Source organism: Calypte anna, chromosome 4A (genome assembly GCF_003957555.1).
Source record: "Calypte anna isolate BGI_N300 chromosome 4A, bCalAnn1_v1.p, whole genome shotgun sequence".
NCBI lineage: Eukaryota > Metazoa > Chordata > Aves > Apodiformes > Trochilidae > Calypte > Calypte anna.
This window is the reverse complement of record NC_044248.1, coordinates 3104099-3118983: the sequence shown is the minus strand read 5'-3', so window position 1 is coordinate 3118983 and position 14885 is coordinate 3104099. Positions and strand designations below refer to the sequence as shown.

Here is a 14885-nt window from a genome sequence, read left to right as displayed (position 1 = left end):
ATCCAGTCCAACCATTAACCTAACACTGACAAGTCCTCAGCTGAACCATATCCCTTGAGTATTTTGTCTAATAAACTTAAACACCCCCAGGGACCTCTGACTGGCCTGAGTTACACCAGAACCATAGGATAAACCCATAAACATGTCCATAAATCAAACCCACTACAAATTTCCCAGTAAAAAAAAAAGAAAAAAAGAGAATTTCTGTGTATCTGAAAGTGAATTCACAGAGCTGCTTTTATTTCTCTGACCACTTCAGTGTTTCTTGTTTTGCTTCCAGCCCAGGTGTTCCAATCTGTGTTTGGGAATCCTTCTGAACCTTGGGAGCAGAAATTGTCTGGACTGGGATGGAGGGAGAGGCTTGTTTATGGCACAGGCGTTATCAGTTTGCTTTTTTTCAGATAATATTTCAGTGCCTGGGTCATGAATCAAGTCCTTTTTCTGCCATTTCTTGTCCACTATCATGCATTAAAAAGCTGTCCTTGCTGTGAAGACAATACAGCCAAATTTCTTAGATTACCAAGGAATGTGGTTAATAAAATAACAGCTTCTTTTACTTCTGAATTCACATGTCTTGGAAATGCCATGTGAAATTTATTAAGGACACAGATTCCATTGTTTGCTAGAATTTAAATAGGCTTTGTTTCTGGGCTTTGGCACTGCCCTCCCCAGTGTGTGGCTGTTTGGTTGGTGTTTTAAGGATTTGTTTAGATTTTTTTCAACAAAAGAAATTCTAATAAAGTTGCTGATTCCTCTAAAATACAGGAGAAAAACTTGGAAAAGGATAAAATTTGGAAAAGGGGAAAAAAAAATCTGTTACCATCACATGGTGCTTCCATGCCTTAGATGATCAGACTTTTACAGGGGACTGAAATTTATTGAAGTGAATATGTGATTTGGGTATCATATTGACCAAACTTGATCAAATTTCCACTATTATTTATATTAATTAGAATTTACAGGGTGGTTTTGCCATATGTAGTTGTCATGGAGGGTAAGGAGTCTCTGCTTTTAATACAGTTATTCTGGGAAAAATACTGCTCTAAAATACTTTGTCCTGGTAAAAAAAAACCCCAACAAACTGAATTCTTTAATGTATTTTTTCCCTTCTATGCTTTGAACAATTGTGATGTATTGGAAAAGAGCATACCAGGAATATTTGTTTTTAAAAGGAGAGCTGTTAATTGCAATCTTTGTGATGGATTGGCATATTTCACAGAATAACAGAGGAAACTTGTAATTTAAATTGTGCTTGCTAACATACAGTAGTAGCAGGCAGAATGAAATGCTGGAAATACAGATATTATCCCTTTGGTGGATGGAAGGAAGGAAAAAGGCAGCATCTGGAGCTTTATCCAAGAGACTGCCTTGAAGTAAATCCATCCAAATGTGTAGGGAGGAACTTGGAGGCTTCAGGGAATTTCTTTGCAGCTCATACAAATAAATAGTTTTCACCTTATTTCAATATGCAGATCCTCCTAATTTTTTGCCCACTGAGAGTGAACCCTAGTGCAGTGACTTGAAGCCTGCAGATAATTTGCTTCCTTTTTAAGTTACCCTTTTATGAGCTCCAAGAGGAGTCTGTTGACCTTTACTTTAGAATCATAGAATCATAGAACTGGCTGGGTTGGAAGGGACCTCAGAGATCATCAAGTCCAACCCTTGATCCACTCCCCCCGTGGTTCCCAGCCCATGGCACTCAGTGCCACATCCAGGCTCTTTGGAAAGATCTCCAGACACGGAGAATCCACTACTTCCCTGGGCAGCCCATTCCAATGCCTGATCACCCTCTCCACAAAGAAATTCTTTCTCATCTCCAACCTAAACCTCCCCTGGCACAACTTGAGACCCTGCCCTCTTGTCTTGCTGAGAGTTGCCTGGGAAAAGAGCCCAACCCCCCCTGGCTCCAACCTCCTTTCAGGGAGTTGGAGAGAGTGATGAGGTCTCCCCTGAGCCTCCTCTTCTCCAGCCTCAACACCCCCAGCTCCCTCAGCCCTTCCTCACAGCAATTCTGCTGGATCCCTTCACAGCCTCCTTGCTCTTCTCTGGACCTGCTCCAGCACCTCAATCTCCTTCCTGAACTGGGGGGCCCAGAACTGGACACAGGACTCAAGCTGTGGCCTCACCAGGGCTGAGCACAGGGGCAGAATCCCTTCCCTGGACCTGCTGGAGGGGTTTGGTTTTTACTCCTGAATTATGGGCAACATGAATGTTTTATAAGAACAGCTGTACTGCTGTTTTCTGTCACTTTGAGTTGATAGTAGGTATATCTTTAAGAAAGCCTGGAAGCTTCTTAAAGCATTAAAGCTACTTTTTTTTTTTTTTTTCATTGGCAAAAAAGTGTTTGTCCAGAGCCTTGCTGTGTGGGGATAGAATTTTTAGAGGCCTTTTGGTGCTGATAAAGTACAGATAGGGTTAGCTTAGATTAATTCAGTGAGTTTTGTGGTTTGGCTTTGGTCACTGTTCTCCAGGATTGGAAACAACTGGGGGAAAAAGCCTTATTTTTAAGCTCCTTAAAAAAACTTAGGGTTTTTTTGGTATGGAAAATAATAAAAAAAAAGCTGTTGAAGACCTGGAAGTGTTTTGCATGAGCTTTTATCCAGTCCATTCTTTCTCTGGATAGTCTGATAAGAACATTTACCCAGGTGAGCACTTTTTTGGTGAGCTTCTATTAACTTCACTTAAAAATGATTTAATTCCACCTTTCTTTTATTGCACTCTTTGTAATTTTAGGCTGATTCTACATTCTTGTGCTGCATTCCTATAGACACAACTGCCACAAGAAGGTGGTTGTGTGGCTCTCACTATGGTAGTACCAAGACTCTCTTTAAAAACAATTTTTTTTTAATTATTAGGTATTAATTATGACAGTCCCTGTATTCCATTTCACTTACAGGGAGGACAAGGCTTACTTCAAAATAAGTTTATTTCCTGGGAAAGAGCAGCTTATAGGGAATGGACCTGAAGTGTTCCAGCTTCAGTTTCTGTACCATTGATCCTCTCCTGTTTCTTGCTACAGAGGATCTGAAGTTGTTGCTTTTCCATAAGTAGATTTCATCAGACTAAAACACAGTTATTGTCTGTCCAGTTTAGGTCAAAAGGGTTCTTAGTGACCATCACACTGAGTGTAATTGTAAGAAAAAGAATCTATTCTTAGTCTTGAATTTCAAAAAACCAAGTGCTGACACAATCTTGGATTTTCATTCCAAGGGATGCCAGAAATTGGCTCATGTGCCTGGAGTTGTTAAGCTGGTGACAGCTTATCTAACACTGACCCTGCTGATATCATTGATTAGTGTTACAAAAACTGCACTTCACTTAGGAGCAAAAATTCCAGCAGGAAGTGGAGTAAGTAGAAATTCCCTTGAAATAATTTAATAATGTGGTTTTTTGAGTAGGATTTGTAAGGAAGACTCCCTAGTTCAGATTAGCTGTGGCCATTGTGAAAGTTATTTTTAACGAGGTGGTGTGAAAAAGATTAAAAAGGGATGATAACTTCTCAGAAAATCTGATCTCCAAAATTGAGCTTCAGATCTCTTGGCAGAAATGTTCACTCTGAGTGACTTGGATTGATTTGATTTGGGAAGCCTCAGTAGCAATGGGGTGGAAGAATACTCAGGCTGCATGAAATTTTAATCCTAAAAAGTAATGAAATTATCTTATGAGGCTTTCTGGAAGACAAAGTGCTTGAGACAGTTGTAAAATGAGAACTCTCAAATATTAATTCAAAATTTTGTTCAGATTTCTGGGTTTTATATCATTTATAGCTTGAAACATAAAATAGTGGTAAAAAGGTACTCAGCGCTGGTTAGGCCACACCTCGAGTACTGTGTCCAGTTCTGGGCCCCTCAGTTTAAGAAGGATGTAGAGGTCCTGGAACAGGTCCAAAGGAGGGCAACCAGGCTGGTGAAGGGACTCGAGCACAGGCCCTATGAGGAGAGGCTGAGAGAGCTGGGGCTGTTCAGCCTGAAGAAGAGGAGGCTCAGGGGAGACCTCATTGCTGTCTACAACTCCCTGAAAGGAGGCTGTAGCGAGGTGGGAACTGGACTCTTTTCACAGACGACCTTCAACAAGACAAGAGGACACAGTCTTAAGTTGTGCCAGGGGAGGTTTAGGTTAGATATTAGAAAGAATTTCTTCACGGAGAGGGTGATCAGGCTATGGAATGGACTGCCCGGTGAGGTGGTAGATTCTCCGTCCCTGGAGACATTTAAAAAAAGACTGGATGTGGCACTCAGTGCCATGGTCTAGCAACTGCTCCGGTGGGTCAAGGGTTGGACTAGATGATCTCTGAGGTCCCTTCCAACCTGGCTAATTCTATGATTCTATGATTCTAAGGTACTAGAATATGATCATCAAAAAGGCTGGACTGCAATATTTGATCATCATAGAAATCTTCTTGTTGTTTCATTTCTTAGTTGCTGTGATAACCTCACTCTCTCTCTCACTGTCTCTCCTCTCTCCTTCCCATATATAAAAAACAAAAAGCAAAACACACTGGTCAGCCAAAGTAAATCAGATTTTGTCAGCTTAGATTCCAAGAACTGATTTTTTTCAAATGCTTTGTCAAAAAATGTGTTCAGATAGATAAGGGAGGCCACGTTATCACCTGATTCATGGTAAAGTTGAAGCATGGACTCAGACTTTACTATGTGCTAAGGAGCTAAACTATCTGAATAAGTCTTAATTAAAGTGACTCAGTATCCAGCTCTTTGCTTTCCTGCATTACCCAGGCACAGAATGGTTTGGAAGAAGCTTTTGAAGATCATCTACTCCTGGAGTTGTTAAGCTGGTGACAGCTTATCTAACCCTGACCCTGCTAATGTCATTGAGTAGTGTTACAAAAACTGCACTTCACTTCAAAGCAAAAGATCCAGCAGGAAGTGGAGTAAGTAGAAATTCCCTTGAAATAACTGACTAATGTATTTTTGAGTAGGATTTGTAAGGAAGACATCCTGCACTGTGGACAGGGACATCGTTAAAGCAGTAGGTCAGGATCTTCCAAATCCTGTCCTGACCTCTGAACACTTCCTTGGTCATCCACAACTTCTCTGCACAAGCTGTGCCCTGTGTCTCACCTCTCTCATTGTAAAAAATCAGTTTAAAACCATTGCCCCTTGTCCTGTCACTGCTGGCCCTCATGCAAAGCCTCTCCCCATCTCTCTAACAAACCCTCCAGAAGTATTGAAAGGCTGCATTAAATTCTCCTCAAATCCACCTCTCCTTCAGCCTCAGCCTCAGCTCTCTCAACCTTTCTTCCCAGGAGGCGTGTTCCATCCCTCTGATACTTTCCATGGCCCTCCTCTGGGTCTTCTCTAAGAGGTCCTGTCCTGGAGACCCCTGAGCTGGATGTGATGCTCCTGGTAGGATCTCCTCGTGGCCTTGTGGCCTGGATCTCCTCCCTTGGCCTCCTGGCATGGTTTCTTTATTGCACCCTAGCATATCCTTGGTTTTCTGGGCTGCAAGCACTGGTTCATGTTCAGTTTTTTTATCCATATCCATGGAGGTTCCTTCCCTCAAGCAAATCAGTTGAACCACTCAGCTTGGTGTCACCTGAAAACGTGCTGAGGTTGCACTCCATCCCACTGTCTGTGTAACTGGGGAGGACATTCAATAGGAGTCATCCCTGTATGGACCTTAGAGGGACATCACTTATTACTGGTTTCCACATTGAGCCACTGGCTGCAACACTTTGGATACAGCTGACCAGCCAGTTCCTTATCCATCTCATAGTCCATCTGTTGAATCCAGTTCTCTCTAATTTAGCAGGGAAGATGTTGTGTGGGACCATGTCAGAAGGCCCTAGAGAAGTATTGGTAGGGTAGTTGGGTACATCTACATCTAGGGTAGTTTGTTGTCCACTGATGCAGTTGCTTTTGTTTGAAATAACTCAGTTTCCAAAAAGCCTTCAGTGAATAATGTGATCATTTTAAGGAAGCCCTCTGCATTAATGGTGTCTCTCCTGGCTGGTTTTGGTGATACCCCTTGGAACATCTCTTTGCCCTCCCTCTCCCATTTCCTGCTCACCTTGTAAAAGAAAATATTCTGGGTAGGTGGGAGATCTGCTGAATAAATGAGCTTCTGGTTTGGTCACTTTCTCACTTTTTCATTTCCTGATTCTCCTCCATGTCCCTTTTGTAATTCCCCTTCCCAGGGGAACTTTCTGTCAGCAAGGTGTGGATTTCCTGAACATTTTGGCTATTTCTGCTCCATGTCTCAAGACAAATGGAATCTCAGTTTTCCCACAGCTTTGAAGCACTGAGTTTTGACCTTGACTTGTAAAGAGTGTTCATCACCTGCTGTGATGGGGATACCAACAGGAAAAGGACAAAACAAGTGTTTGAGTGGAATGTTGTTCTTCACCAATCAAGAGAGCATGGACTTCCCAAGAGTTTGAACTCATGGGACTTGATTTGGAGCATCTTGGTGCCAGTGTTAGACTTTTCTGGTGCTTTCTGTTCTCTGTGGTGAAGCAGTAACCTCCAGGCCCTTTGCAGGATGCTTTTACCTGCTGTTATTTGTGCTTACTTAGGAGATTCTGTTTGGTACAAAAAGGTTACTGACAAAGATTGAACAACCTTGCATTGCCTGCTTCCTCAAAACAACACCTGAAATAAAGTGGCTTTGGCACAGTGCAGAGTTTTGTTTTATTCACTCAAAACATGGTTTCTTCAGAAACCTCAGAGCTTTCTTTTTGGTGGTCTCACAACTGACTCAGTGAAGTCTTGTACCTGGGTGAGGATGCAAAGAAAGCTCCCTAAAAGCTACAATTTCTTTTGGTGTGGACATAGGTGTCAACTCCCAGGTCACCTTCCAGTTTAGTTTGGCCACCAAAGAGGTGAAATGCTGCAGACAGCATCCTCTTTAAATAGTTATATTGGGTGGTGCCTCCCTGGAGTGTGTTCTCAGCTTGCTGTGGGGCTGAGACACAACAAATTGTGCTTAAATCCTTTAGGTTTTTGGTTTTTTCCCAGTGAAGGGATATTTCCTGCTGGGATTTCATGTCTTTGTTTTCTCCTGCTGAGAAAGGAGAGGAGAGAGAAGGCACAAATGGCAGGTTGGCACCTGGGGGGGTAGCAGAGAGACCCAAAAATGCTTTTTTTCTTTTTTTTTTTTTTTTTTGGACTGGCTTCTGGGTTAAAGGGCAGAATGCCTCTGTGTGTGTGTGTGTGTGTGTGTGTGCTCCCCTATTTGAGACTGCTTTGGGATTGTGGGTGGTGTGAGTCTTAGGATGGTTTATCTATTTTAGGATATGGTTTAGAGTGTAAGCTCTCAGGTAAGACTGGTGTTTGCTTTCTGTAAAGAGGGTTAAAGGTTAATTCTGGCACTGAAAAATTACGTTCTGCTCCAATTTTTTTAACTTATTCAAGAGATATTTTAATGTGGAGAGATTTTGGGTGCTAAAATGCATTGCTATCCTGAGGCAAGGCAAACACTGGAACTTAAACCAACCAACAACAGCAAAAAAAATCACCAAGCCTGAAGATAGCAACGCTGTAGTCTTAGGATTTATGAAACTCCTGGCCAGCTTAATTTCATAATTTCAGTGTGTTATAAGCAAGACACTGTTTCTTTTCTGTTCCAGAAATGCAAATCAGTGCAAAACAGTTGGATTATGTTGTCTTTCAGTGATGCAAAACATGGAGGCTTCAGGCAAATGAACTTAGATTGGGATTGGTGGGGTTTTTTTTATCAAGGAGGTTTTGTTTTTAGCTGGTAGTGAAAGTAATCAACTCTCAACTTTCCATCAAGTTAGCTCAAACCTATTTCAATCACCAGAGGAGTTGTGAAGTCTTTAATGAAAGTCTCTTTTCCTGCATTCAGAAAGTCACCTTTAAACTTGGAATCATTCCCCTGACTCTCAAAATGACACCGAGTAGGTGTTCTCTGTATGTACATATATATATGTACATAGTAGTATGGCCAAAGCAGTAGAGAAATGACTGCTTTCCTCACTGAGTGTCTTGTTCACTGTTTAATATTATTCATGTCTGGCTACATCTTATCACAACTTATCATTTTTTCCTCTTTATAGGTCCTGCTGGGGACTTGCATCTGGCCTCAATGTGAAATTAAGGTAGAAAAAACACATCTACATATGTGTTTGCTATTAGGATTTAGTTTATTCACTGCTCATGCCTGAAGAGTGATGCTCGTCTCTAGACTGCTAACTGCCAGGAAATATAAATGATTGGCCTAGAAGTGAAGCCTCCCTCCTCTTTACTGGAGTGAAAAAATCCCCTCCAGATCCCGACGGAATATCAGCTCCAGAAAATGCTTCACCTTAGAAGGATGCCAGCCACCTAGATTCATGCGCCCTATCTGTACAGTTGTTGTGGATGGTTTGCCATCTGAAAGCTCCTCAAGCTCTTATCCAGGCCCTGTAGCTGGTTCTGAAATGTCTCTGCTACATGCTTTGGGTCCAGTGCAGACCTGGCTGGGACAAGAGCTAGAGAAGTGTGGCATTGATGCCATGATTTATACTCGGTATGTCCTCAGTCTTCTGCTGCATGATAGCTATGACTACGACCTGCAGGAACAGGTATTTACACATTTTAGATGTTGTCCAGTGAAAAGTGAGTTTTTGTATCAGTTCTGTTTTGTGTATGGGCCTGGCTGAGCTGGGGGGTGGAGGGTGGGGGGGTGTTTTTCAGTGTGTGGGTGGAAGGAGGGGATAAATCACCTGGGGATCCAATCTGTTGGGTGAAGTGAGATGGGTGGAGTTAGCTTGTTGTGTCAGCAATTAAATTAAAGTTTTCACATGGCTGCAGTTGCCATCAGGATTGTTAACAGGTGGAATATTCTGTGCCATAACTGCAGGCATTCAGTACTTGTCCATAAATGGTTAACTGAATATTGGGACATCAGTAAACCAACTATTCCTGTAAACTGTGTGGCACACAGGAGTTTCTAGGCTCACCATCACTTCCCCTCAAAGATTTAATTCTTGTGCTGTTTTCATTAAGGAATTAAACCCCAAACCCAGCACTTTTCATTGTAGTATTCAAGTGTTTAAACACGTTGCTGCACATACATTATTCATCTCCTCTCAGATAATCTTAATGCTGATAATCTTGATAAAAGACATGCCAGGAGGGTTGTGGAACAGGGAGTTGCTGTGCTGTGGATGCCATGCAGAGAGGGCAGGGGAAGAGAAGTGAAGCTGCCTATCAGATAGGAACAACTCTGTTTCCATGTTGCAATATCAAATCCATTGCTGTGGAATTCCTGTCCCTAGAACGTATTTTTCAGTCTTTGTTTCACCTCTTTTTTTCTTTATTTATTTTTAATTTTTCCTGCACAAGCAACCTTTATCAAAATGCTCTTAATAGTGAAGTTTTCTGGAGGAAGGATTCAGTTCTGGTGTTTTCAAGAAGGGGGAAGCTGTTGGTGATAGACTTTGTCCTGTAAGGTGGCTGTGATTACAGTGGGAAGGAAGGAAAGCAAATTCTCTCTTGGTTGGTGGCTTTTTTCTTCTTTTTTGTCTCTTGCTTTGGTTTTACTTCACACATTGCTACTCAGCTGCTTCAAAACTTTCATTGCTTTCTATTTACATTTTTACAAATCCAGCAGGAGCAGAGCAGGGTAATATGGAATAGATGTAAATGAAGCTGAAGCAGACAAAAAGTCATCTCAGGTGCTGCCAGTTTCTGAACTCTTAGCAATGACCAAAGTGCACAGAAATCTTCCCACTTGCATTGAGCAAAACAGAAAACTTCACATGCAGGTGTTTATCTGGCAGCAGTGGAAGTCACCAGGAACAACCTGATGATTAATAATAACAATTAAATAAAACAAACTCTGGTTTTTGTCATACATCTTAACAGTGAACTTACTTAAATCTTGGTCAGATGTGACCAAGTGTGGAAAGGGACAGAATAAAGTTCTAAAACCTGTTTGAAAGGAGAATGTGGGGTAAGGACAGAAAAAAAGAAACCAAGTAAAACCACAGCAGGGTTAGAGGAGCTTCACAGATTTCCCTGTGGCCTTGGGAAAAATGAGGACTTGTTTCTTTTCAGTCCAATTTAGAGAACAGTCATAACAGGGAAGTTTTAAGTTGCTAAAGTGCCCTCACTTTAGTGTGATGTTTTCTCTGTGTGTGTTTTTAGTGTGAGTTTCCTTTTTATCAGGCTTTGCAAGAAGCAGGGTAAATGTATTATGAAAACTTCACTTTATTTGTTTCCATACCTTGACTGGATGCTTTGTGGGTTGACAGCAGAGTTCTAAGGAATGTGTCTGTTCCTTTTCCAAGCTGATTATCTGAACCTAATGAGCCAAAGAGGGAGGAATCCCAGATGCTGACAGGGTTGCCATAACCTGTGGTGCTGAGAGGATGCTGGAGTAGAAACATGCAGAATGTCTGCTGAACAACACTGAGAATTCAAGACACTGGAATTTTCCTTCCCAGCTCCTCCAATTTCATCCTGCTTATAACATATCTTTATTGCATTTGTTCCCTCTCCTTCCAATAACAGCTTTCCAAGTTTTGAGACCTAATTCCAGTTTAGTTTGGGAGTGATATTCTATAATAATGATTGGATGCATGTGTTGTGGAACCTACCTAAATCCTTTCTCAAACAGATCAGTCTGAAAGGCTGCAAATAAAAATGTCTTATGTAGAGAGCTGAGGAAATCTGAGAAAACCCCCAAGTGCCTGTTCTTGTATTTCTTCTATTTCTTTGAATGTGTTTTTATTTTACTGCTTGCCTACTGTTTATTTGTATGACCTGGCTTTTTAAAGTTATTTTGGTTTAGTTCAGTCATTCAGGAGCAAGAACACCTGTACTCTAAAGCAGATCTTTGCATATAAGCAGTTTCAGTCCAATTTTGGTGATGACAAAGGAGAAAAAAGACAAAGGAGAAAACCTCATACTACTGTTGTTCCCACACAGAAGACAGGAATGCAGCCAAACATCTGTATAAGAAATGATTTAGGCATAAAAAAACCTGTGAGTTCTGAGCTCCTTTAATTTAGAGCAATACCCATGGAAGAGTTGGTTCTTGGCATCTCAGGAATTTTTTCTTCCCTCTTATTCCTTTGATTCTTGAGAAAGATAATTTCCAGGGAAGGAATTGTGTGTTTATTCTAGTGGTTTCTCTTCAGCTTTTGAGGACAGCTCCAACCAGGACAGAGGCTCCCTCTTTACAGGGAACCAGATGGAGAAGTCAAGGGACAGTGGGTTCAAGTTGTGCTGGGTGAAGTTTCATCTTGATGTGAGAAAGAAAAAGTATTTTTTTTTCTTTTTAATGAGTGAGAACAGCTTCCCTGGAACAGCTCCTCAGGAGCATCAGAGTCTGCATTACTGGAGGTTATTAGGACAGGCTTGCTGGATAATCCTGTAGGATTGCTCTTCCTTGGAGGGTGGAGCAGGTGATCTGTCAAGGTCCCTTCCCAACTGGGCTGTTCTGGGATTCAGTGATTCTTTGCTTCTAGAACTCTCTTCCTGTGGGAAATGAGCACCCATCACTTCTTCCAAAGAACACACCAGTGACTTCTGTTTGGAACAGGTCAGGATGAATTCAGTGGTCTCTGAGCACCCATAATGGGATCACACAGGAACATTCCCAGCTGCCTGCTTTTTAGGGAGTGGTGAAGAGGACAGGTGTGGGGTGTTTCATTTTATGGATCCTACAGAAATCATTCTCCTTAGGAAGGTTGCAGGCTGAAGTTGAGCTGGTCAGTAAGATCTCTCCAGCTCAGAATGTTGATGACATCAGGAGCACTGGTTTAATTGCTTCAGGGACCCTCCCTTCCTGCTCTCTTTGTAGTGTTCTGGTGTCATCAACAGGGACATGGAGCTCTGAACTCCTGGCCTGAGAATCTGTCAGGTAAGTACAGAAAGATTTCAAACAAACAAACAAGCAAAATATTAAAGAACATCCCTGACCATACCAGCCCCACTCAGCTATGTGAGATATTGGTGTTACTGTGTTGTAAAAAGTTGTGTGTTGATTGATGAGGTCTTCAGGGTTATTTTTTAAGAAGAAGCAGGATGTTCCCTTCTAGTTTGTTAGTAATAAGTGATTTCTGGTCTTGATTCTGCTGCAGATTTCTGGGGCTTTGATTACTTAGCCTCTCTTCCTCCAGTCTTGTCTGTATGGTGAGGTGGAGTGACCTGTGGATAGAAGATAAAGTGTGTTTAAGGGGGGTGTGGATTGTTCTTTTTTACTTTGTTTTGTGTTTGTTTGGTTTGGTTTATTTGGTTTTTTTTTGAGGGGAGTCCTGTCTGGCTTTTTTTTTTCTGGTTTTATTTTTGTTGGTTTGTTTTTTTAATTAGAGTTGATTCCATGCCTTTCCCATCTTGAGTTGCTCCAGCACCTCAATCTCCTTCCTGAACTTCCTGAGGGGCCCAGAACTGGACACAGGACTCAAGCTGTGGCCTAACCAGTGCTGAGTACAGGGGCAGAATCACCTCCCTGGACCTGCTGGCCACGCTGTTTCTGATACAGGCCAGGATGCCATTGGCCTTCTTGGCCACCTGGGCACACTGCTGGCTCCTGTTCAGCTTCCTGGCAATCCAGACTCCCAGGTCCCTTTCTGCCACTCTGTGCCCAGCCTGGAGCTCCCCATGGGGTTGTTGTGGCCAAAGTGCAGGACCCGGCACTTGGCCGTGTTGATCCTCATCCCATTGGAATCAGCCCAAAAAAACCCATGAAAAACCCATGGCATTACTGACAAGTTGTGGGACAAACTTCTGGGGACCCAAAGAATTGCTTTGGGGGCAGGTCTGGGTGTTTTGAGGCAGCCTTTGGATTTCAGCCTGGAGTCATTTTTACTGAAAATGCCTTTTTCTGAGTTTCCTGATGTTCATCAGAGCAGGTGCTTTGAAGATTTCTGAGGGTCATTCAGATGGTAATATATTTAGATGGAAATAAAATAAATATTCAGATGGAAGTATATTTGTAGTTACACATGTTCAGATGTATCTGCACATGGGAAGTGTGATGCAGATTGTGATACAATAAATATTGCATTAAGATGGTTTAATTGGGTGTGCATTGCCTTAAAATGTGTTTCCTGAACCATGATTTCACTGATTTTGTTCTGTACACTATCCTGTGTTGTAGCTTTTATATATTCCTTGCAAGCATAGATGTATCTGAATAGAACAAATTAATGTTTGTTTGGGGGGTTTTGTCTTCAGTCTGTTCTCTCTTTTGAAAGGATGGAGACTTTATTTTTAAAAAAAACCCCAAAAGCCAGAAAACCCCAAATCCAGCAGCTAGACACAGTGTGAGACAGGCTTTGGGTGTGAAGGTCTAAATGCATTTGTTATGCAGACTTTCCATAGCAAGTCTCTTCTTTTGCTTTTATCTCCTGTCAACTCATTTTTGGAAGTTTTTTTTTCTGACCCTCAAAACTAAAAATCTGTAAAAAAAGTTTGGGGTTTTTTTAGTCTTTTCAAAAAAATATTTTCTCAGCTCCCAGAGTGAAGGAACTGTGGTACCAAACAGTGATTTCTGTGGCCAGCATGAGCTTTGATTTTTTTTTTTTCCTTTTGACTTTTCAAGTTTCAAGAGGGAGAGTTTAATTCTGCACTGTTTTGTAGGCTGATTTGAAGTAGTTCCTTTGGGGTCATCTTTTATGTGAAGGGATAGAAAAAGTCTGCAGAATAATAACTGCACTTCTGACCCTCTCATCATGGCTTTTGTTCTTGCTTGTGCATCATTAGCACTTATTTAAAGTCCAAAATGTAGTTTTCATATTAAGAGAAGAACAGGAGTGGCAGAGACACCTCAGCCCAGGTACATTTTAGGTCTTTTTTTTTTTTTCTTCTTGTAAATTGTAAATGCTTGTAAAATGCTTTTGGCCTAACACTGAGCTGGAAAGGGGGTCCCACTGCCAACTCTTCTTTTTTGGCTTTTGGTGACAAAAAGGGGCTTTTGCTGACATCATTTGGGATGCACCTGCTGGCTGCCAAAATCTTGTAGATTTTGGGGCATTTTTTTTCCCTGCCATCCCATGTTATCCCAGCAGAGGGACCTGATGTCTGGGTGTCTCTCCCAGGAATGGGCATTTTCTTTTTCCACATTTAGGGAGGAGATAATGTTGGGGTGTTTTTTTTTTTGTTGTGTTTTGGTTTTGAAGTGAGAATCTCATCCATAACCTAGAGATAGGTGGAGAAGTGAGGATTTAGCTCTTTGTACTGCACTAACCCTGTATTAAATGTTAATCTGGCTGGAATGCCTGCTTCACAAAAGATGACAGTGCAGGTTCTGGTGTAATTCCAACTGCTCTTTTGTCATCCCAGAGAAATAACTGTGGGTCATCCAAATCCTTTTTTTTAATTTTTTTCTTTTTAATGCATTAAAAATGCAGAGGAGAGTTCAGTTCAGGTAGGGTAATGCTGTGCAACTGCTTCACCCATGTCAGGGAGTTTCCAAGTTCAGCAGCAGTCTGCAGAAATAAATTTCTTGCAGGCAAAAAATGTGCATTCAGTTTGGTTTGGGTTTGTGCTGCTGCTTGCTAAGCTGGGCCAGAATCCTGCAGGAACTGGTTTCAGATGTTCTGACCTCAGTTTTTGAGCCATTACCCTAACCAAGTATGTGAAATTCAAGTTGAGAAAATCTGTGTATGGAAAAAGAATAGTTAGGCAGATGCTGTGAGAGCAAGACTTTTGTCTGGACTTTTTATTTTTATTTTTTTTTTCCTAGAATTTGATGTCCTCAGGGTGTTCAAATGTGTGTTTGCAGGGTTGGGAATAACCCCCCTCCTCCTTTTCTTGTGTGTGAACAGAAGAGCGAGCAGATTTATCATATTTAGGAAAATCTTGAGTATTGCATCCTCAAGTTAACAAGCCCAGAAAGCTTATTTATTAATTAAAAAGTTTCATGACAAAGCTCAGACTGCTAAGTTAAGAAGTTCATAGAGGAAAACTCAGCTG

At 41.6% G+C, this 14885-nt stretch overlaps 1 protein-coding gene across 3 annotated transcripts in view; it reads left to right on the top strand.

The window, feature by feature from the left end:
• KIAA0232 (KIAA0232 ortholog) overlaps positions 1 to 14885 on the top strand; it is a 65453-nt gene that overhangs the window by 12695 nt on the left and 37873 nt on the right. For all 3 annotated transcript variants that reach the window (XM_030449971.1, XM_030449969.1, XM_030449970.1), the window contains exon 2: positions 8036 to 8542. In XM_030449971.1, coding sequence (XP_030305831.1) covers positions 8312 to 8542 — 231 coding nt within the window. In that variant the 5' untranslated portion in view covers positions 8036 to 8311. The remainder of the gene's footprint in view (positions 1 to 8035; positions 8543 to 14885) is intronic.